Genomic DNA, 6,048 nt, shown 5'->3' on the forward strand with positions numbered 1-6,048 from the left:
AGAGGAAAAGGCAGCCTGACTTAGTTATTTCGTCACTGGAGTCCGGTGCCTTGTGAAAGTCCATCCCCACCCGACAAAAAGCAGCCGCTCAAATTCTGCCACACAGCCGTTCCAGAGAAAGGTGATGCAACTTCCCAAAGACAAACAAAGCGTCATCGTATACCTATTCAGTACAGACATCATAAGCAAATTGGACAGACTTTGAACCATGAAGATAGTCATCTGCAGTAGTATTTAAGAAGCGTAGACGATAAGGGAAAAGCACTCTTATCAAACTTCAGGAAACTCATTCAATAGCTTCCCAAGTCCTGAATTCAAATTTTGACTGAGCCAGATGTCTTTATGCTGAGGAGGGTTGGTTCAGGACTCCTCATGGATACCAAAACCCATGGATGTTCAAGACCCATTATATGCAATGGCAAATCCACTTTTAAAAATACACATTTTTGAGTCATGGATGATTGAGTCCATGGATGCAGAATCCATGAATTGTTTTATTTATTTATTTATTTACAGTATTTATATTCCGCCCTTCTCACCCCGAAGGGGACTCAGGGAGCATCACATTATATACATATAGGGCAAACATTCAATGCCCATATACACATAGAACCGAGACAGAGACAGACGCAGAGGCAATTTAACCTTCTCCTGAGGGGATGTTCGATTCTGGCCACAGGGGGGAGCAGCTGTTTCATCATCCACTGTGACGGCACTTCCTCATTCCAACGTCGTAAATTAGTTAAATTTGCCTCTCCACTTTATAAGTGGTACCTTATTTCCTACTTGATAGATGCAACTATCTTTCGGGTTGTTAGGTCAGCAACGAGCAGGGGTTATTTTTTTTTTAATTGATGGGTGCTCACCCCGCCACGGGCTGGCCTCAAACTCATGACCTCATGGTCAGAATGATTTATTGCAGCAGGCAGCTCACCAGCCTGCGCCACAGCCCGGTTGTATGGAAATCCAACAGTATTGTGTTGGGCAAGGGGGTAGTGAACATTTTGGCCCTCTGAAAGTTGCTGGGCTGCAGTCCTCAGGATTCTTCATCACTGGCTGTAATGGTTAAGCCTCATGAGAACTGAATCCAAGAACATCAGAAGGCTCTTAAATTGTACATATGTTGTTCTACAACAAATCATTTTAAGGTAAACAAGTTATGAGTGAATATTACTGTACACTGTCGTCCTGGAAAAAGACCTGGTTGATGTGCGACCTACTTCTTTTGAGTTCAATGGGATTGACTTCATGCAGGTATATACATGCATAAGGTCTAAAACTTTTATTTCAAAATAGTGTCAGTAAGGGACACACAGGTTTCCAAAGAGTTTACTGCAACCAGGAGTCCAGCTCTGTCGCAAACCTGCAACATATTCATGCAATGGGTTAGCGGGTAGCCAGGAAAGAAGAATAAAGAAAACCGCGTAAGAAAAAGGGAAGTCATCTGATGCTAGGATGAGAAGGAAACAGTCCAAAAAGTTCACATCATCAAACTGTTGCAACAAATACCCTACGGAGAGAATGTAGAACTTTTCACACACTAAACATGTTGACTTATAGTTTCCTTTGGCCCCACACATCATAGTGAATAGGAAGGAACTGGGCATCTGTTGTTCAAGGATATCAGGAGGACAAAAAGTTTCTCACACCTGTTTTACTTAGTTCTACTCGACCTTACAAAAAAAAAGCTGCGTAGAATTAACACAGATCCTATGTAGTGTAGTGGATTGAGCATTGGACTACAACCCTAGAGGCCAGGAGTCAAATTCTCACTCAGCTTTGGAAACCCATTTGGTGACCTTGGGCGAGTCACACACTCTCAGCCTCAAATAACACCATGATAGGTTTGTCTTAGGGTCACTATAGGTTGGAAACAGTTTGAAGGCCAACAACAACGACAGTTCTTATTCAAAGCCTGTTAAGCCCACAGGAACCAATATACTAATTCACCAGCATAGTAACCATTCCAGCACAACTTTAGGCAACCTCCTTTCATTTCAATGTGGATGGCTCAGAATTATTCTCCATTTTAACACAGGTCCATCTGTACATGCCTGTGTGAATGGAGTACCGCCTATATTTCTGACACCAAATCCTGGGCGTGCTCTATCTAGCAGCCTTTGGAGCAAGTAGGAGCAACTGCAATGAGCACAATGAGGAATTTTCTCCTTATGAGCCACTCTGGGGGCCACACAGGTTGCTCCAAATGCTGATAAACCAAAAACTGGCAAGAAGTTCCCACCAGATTGGGTGAAAATTGTGCTATTTATTGCTTATTCAGAGCCAGGAGGTTCTGTAACCTAGTTAAAAAGGGAATTTCAGGAGATGGGATTCATCCCTTGGAGGGTCCAGGCAAGGTAAAATGGAGTCTGGAGGAGTCCGATCCACAAAGCAAGCCTTTAGAGCAGTGGTTCTCAACCTGTGGGTCCCCAGATGTTCTGGCCTTCAACTCCCGGAAATCTTAACAGCTGGTAAACTGGTTGTGATTTTTGGGAGTTGTAGACTTGTGGGGGACCCACAAGTTGAGAATCACTGCTTTAGAAAGCACATACTTTGAAGAGACACATTCACACTAAGGCCATATAATCCAAGTATTCAGTGCAGAAGGGATAATAAATATATAAACAACATTGTTGGAATAGGACTCTGGACTGGACCATGACTGCATTGCTATTAAGACACATGGAAGACAGGAAGAGCTTCCTGTGTTTGCAGCATCTCTTACTGATTCTATCTCCATTGCTTCCTGCAGTTTTTCCATTCCTTTGATCTCCCAGATGTTGCTGTACTACAAGGCTGTCATCATCCCTAGCCTGCTGGATTGGGATGATGGGAGTTGTGGTCCCAAAACACCTAGGGAACCAAGTTTGGGACAGGATGCTTCAAAACAATACTATTGAATATACATGTAGAGCAAAAGCTTAGACTGGTTTCCAAAAAATACACTGTTGAATCCAATGAGTATAAATAAGGTACAGTAATAGTCCATGGCACATTAGGGAGAAAACATCAAAGATCATCCATTAAGGAACGTAATGGTTCAGGAGAGCACAGTGTGGCGCTGGACTATGTCTCCAGAAAGCAAGGTTCGAATCCTGATAGGACCAATATTTTGGTGTACAGTTCTCACAAAACAATTGGCACCACTGGCTATGCTGATGAGAACTGCGATTTAAGACCATCCTGAAGTCTTCCAGGTGTTTTGGACTCCAACTCTTAGAAGTCTCAAATGCTTTGGACAATAATCAGGGATTCTGGGAGACAAAATCCAAAAATACTGGGAAAAGTTTGGGAAACATTGTTCTAGAGAATCACAGCTGGCCATTCCATCATAAGAAGAGTGGTAAGTAAGTTGAAAAAATAAAAGATGGAACTGCCAACTTGAACACGCAGCAGCCATGTTGGATTACAACTCCCATCAGCCTTGAGGTGATGGAAGATGTACTGCAACATATTTAAAAGGCACCAGATGACTCCTCTGTTACCATGAAATTTTCCAAAGTAAGCCCAAAAGCAAACAAAAAATGAAACAGATGTCAAATTTCTTGTTTACATTTAAGGATTCTTGTTTACACTGACACAACTTTGGGCATCATGGGACAATAGGCAGAAGGTGACACATCCCTCCTTATTTGCACATTCCAGAATAGATACCTTCCTGGAGGGGGAAGGTAAATGCCAAGTTTAATAGCATCACTAAACCCAAAAACAAGGGCCCCAAATCTGGCCAAGGCTGCTAAACCACAATTGCTCCATGTGAAAGAGGAGAAAACATTCTGCACATGATCAGAGACACTGTTTTGTAGCTGTTTCCCACTACAGGTTGAGCATCCCTTATCCAAAATTCTTGGGGACAGTTTGGATTCCACCCCGCACCCAATTTTTGGAATATTTTGAGGTATCTTGGAGATGTGGCCCAAGCCTAAACAACTTTGCGTATAAAATGAATCATCTGAAAAAGGATCATAGACCCATAGAGTAGAGGAGACCACAAAGGCCACCCAATCCAACCCCATTCTGCCAGGGAGGAAAATACAACCAATACAAACCATGCTGGGAGCAGCGTGCTTTCTGGATAAGGGATCCCACACCCCCCCAAAAAAACCAGGGTTCATCTACACCAGGGGTCCCCAAACTAAGGCCCAGGGGCCAAATGTGACCCTCCAAGGTCATTTACCTGGCCCCCGCCCTCAGTTTTAGACTTAGGCTTGCCCAAAGTCTGAAATGACTTGAAGGCACACAACAACAACAATCCTAATTAACCTGACTAGCTCATTGGCTAGAAACACGCCCACACTACCCATTGAAATCCTGATAGGTTTATATTGGTTAAAATCGTTTTTATTTTTAAATATTGTATTGTTCTTTCATTGTTGTTGTTGTTGCTTTGCACTACAAATAAGACATGTGCAGTGTGCATAGGAATTTGCTCGTACAGTAGAGTCTCACTTATCCAACATTCGCTTATTCAACGTTCTGGATTATCCAACGCATTTTTGTAGTCAATGTTTTCAATACATCGTGATATTTTGGTGCTAAATTTGTAAATACAGTAATTACTACGCAGCATTACTGCATATTGAACTACTTTTTCTGTCAAATTTGTTGTATAACATGATGTTTTGGTGCGTAATTTGTAAAATCATAACCTAATTTGATGTTTAATAGGCTTCTCCTTAATCTCTCCTTATTATCCAACATATTCGCTTATCCAACGTTCTGCTGGCCCGTTTATGTTTGATAAGTGAGACTCTACTGTATTTTCAAATTATAATTCAGCCCCTCAATGTTTTCAATACATTGTGATATTTTGGTGCTAAATTTGTAAATACAATAATTACTACGTTGCATTACTGCATATTGAACCGGCCCTCCACTTAAAAAGTTTGAGGACCCCTGATCTACACTATAGAATGAATGCAGTTTGATACCACAGTCACGGCTCAGTGTTCAGGGAGTTCTGGGTTGTGCAGTTTGGTGAGGCAGCAGCACTCTTTGGCAGAGAGTAGAACTATGATAGTAGATAGGAGAACTACAACATCCAGGATTCCATAGCATTTGAGCTATGGCTGCAAGTGGTGCCAAACAAGGTCTCATCCGCATCCGTCCCAGAGTGTAGATGCAGATGAGCCATAGCCTGAGTGCCTCCCAAGGAAGGGTTAAATGCAAACCAGGGGGAAGGAGGGGGCTCCAAAGGCCCCACGAAAGGCGCGGGAGGCAGCAAGGGCCGGCCTTACCTGTCCGGGAGTCGAAGGTGACCACGAACACGGCCACGATCTGGTCCTGCTCCACCTGCTCGGCGGAGGCGGCCTCTCCCGGGGCCGATCCGGGCGAGCCCTTCCACGCCGCCTTCCCCGCGGAGGGGCCTCCCCAGCCCGCCTCCCGGGGCGCCTCCTCGGGCAGCGAGATCCCGGGGCCCTCGGCCCAGAACAGGAGCGGCGCGTCGTCGGCTTGCTCCCCCATGGCCGGCTGCGGCGCTCGGAGAGGCGGAGGAGGAGGAGGAGAGGGCGGCGCTTGGCCAGCGCGAAGGACGGCGGCGCCTCCCTCCCTCTCCTTCCCTTTCTCCCTCTCTCCCTTCCTTCTTCCTAGGCCTCGCTCGGTCTCTCCAGCTCTCCACTGGCCTTCCTTCCCGCTTGGAGAGGCTGAAACTGGGAACCCCTGGAAGGAGGGAAATTTGGCCCAGCAACCAAGGCTGCATCTACACCAGGCATGGGCAAACTTGGGCCCTCCAGGTGTTTTGGACTGCCAAGGCTGTTAGGAATTGTGGGAGTTGAAGTCCAAAACACCTGGTGGGCCCAAGTTTGCCTATGTCTCATCTACACTGTAGAATCAATGCAGTTGAATGCCTCTTTCACTGCCCTGGGGACCGCTGTGGTTTTGCAAGGTCTTGAGGACACTATTGCCTTCCAGATGACAACGTCAGTGCTGGCAGGAATCCATAGCAGTTAAAGTAGGGTCAAACTGCATTCATTCTACAGTGTGGATCATGTAAGGGATTGATGATAATAAAGGGAAGGAGCCTCCGGTGGTGTAATGGGTAATCTGAAG

At 45.1% G+C, this 6,048-nt stretch overlaps 1 protein-coding gene across 1 annotated transcript in view; it reads right to left on the minus strand.

Moving 5' to 3' along the window:
• Nucleotides 1-5,521, minus strand: part of dennd11 (DENN domain containing 11) — a 35,872-nt gene extending 30,351 nt beyond the window's left edge. Inside the window, exon 1 of the mRNA XM_003220870.4 lies at nt 5,238-5,521. Coding sequence (XP_003220918.1) covers nt 5,238-5,463 — 226 coding nt within the window. The 5' untranslated portion in view covers nt 5,464-5,521. The remainder of the gene's footprint in view (nt 1-5,237) is intronic.
• Nucleotides 5,522-6,048: the final 527 nt, after the last annotated feature.

The sequence above is a fragment of the Anolis carolinensis genome, chromosome 5, assembly GCF_035594765.1.
Source record: "Anolis carolinensis isolate JA03-04 chromosome 5, rAnoCar3.1.pri, whole genome shotgun sequence".
In the NCBI taxonomy this organism is placed as follows: domain Eukaryota; kingdom Metazoa; phylum Chordata; class Lepidosauria; order Squamata; family Dactyloidae; genus Anolis; species Anolis carolinensis.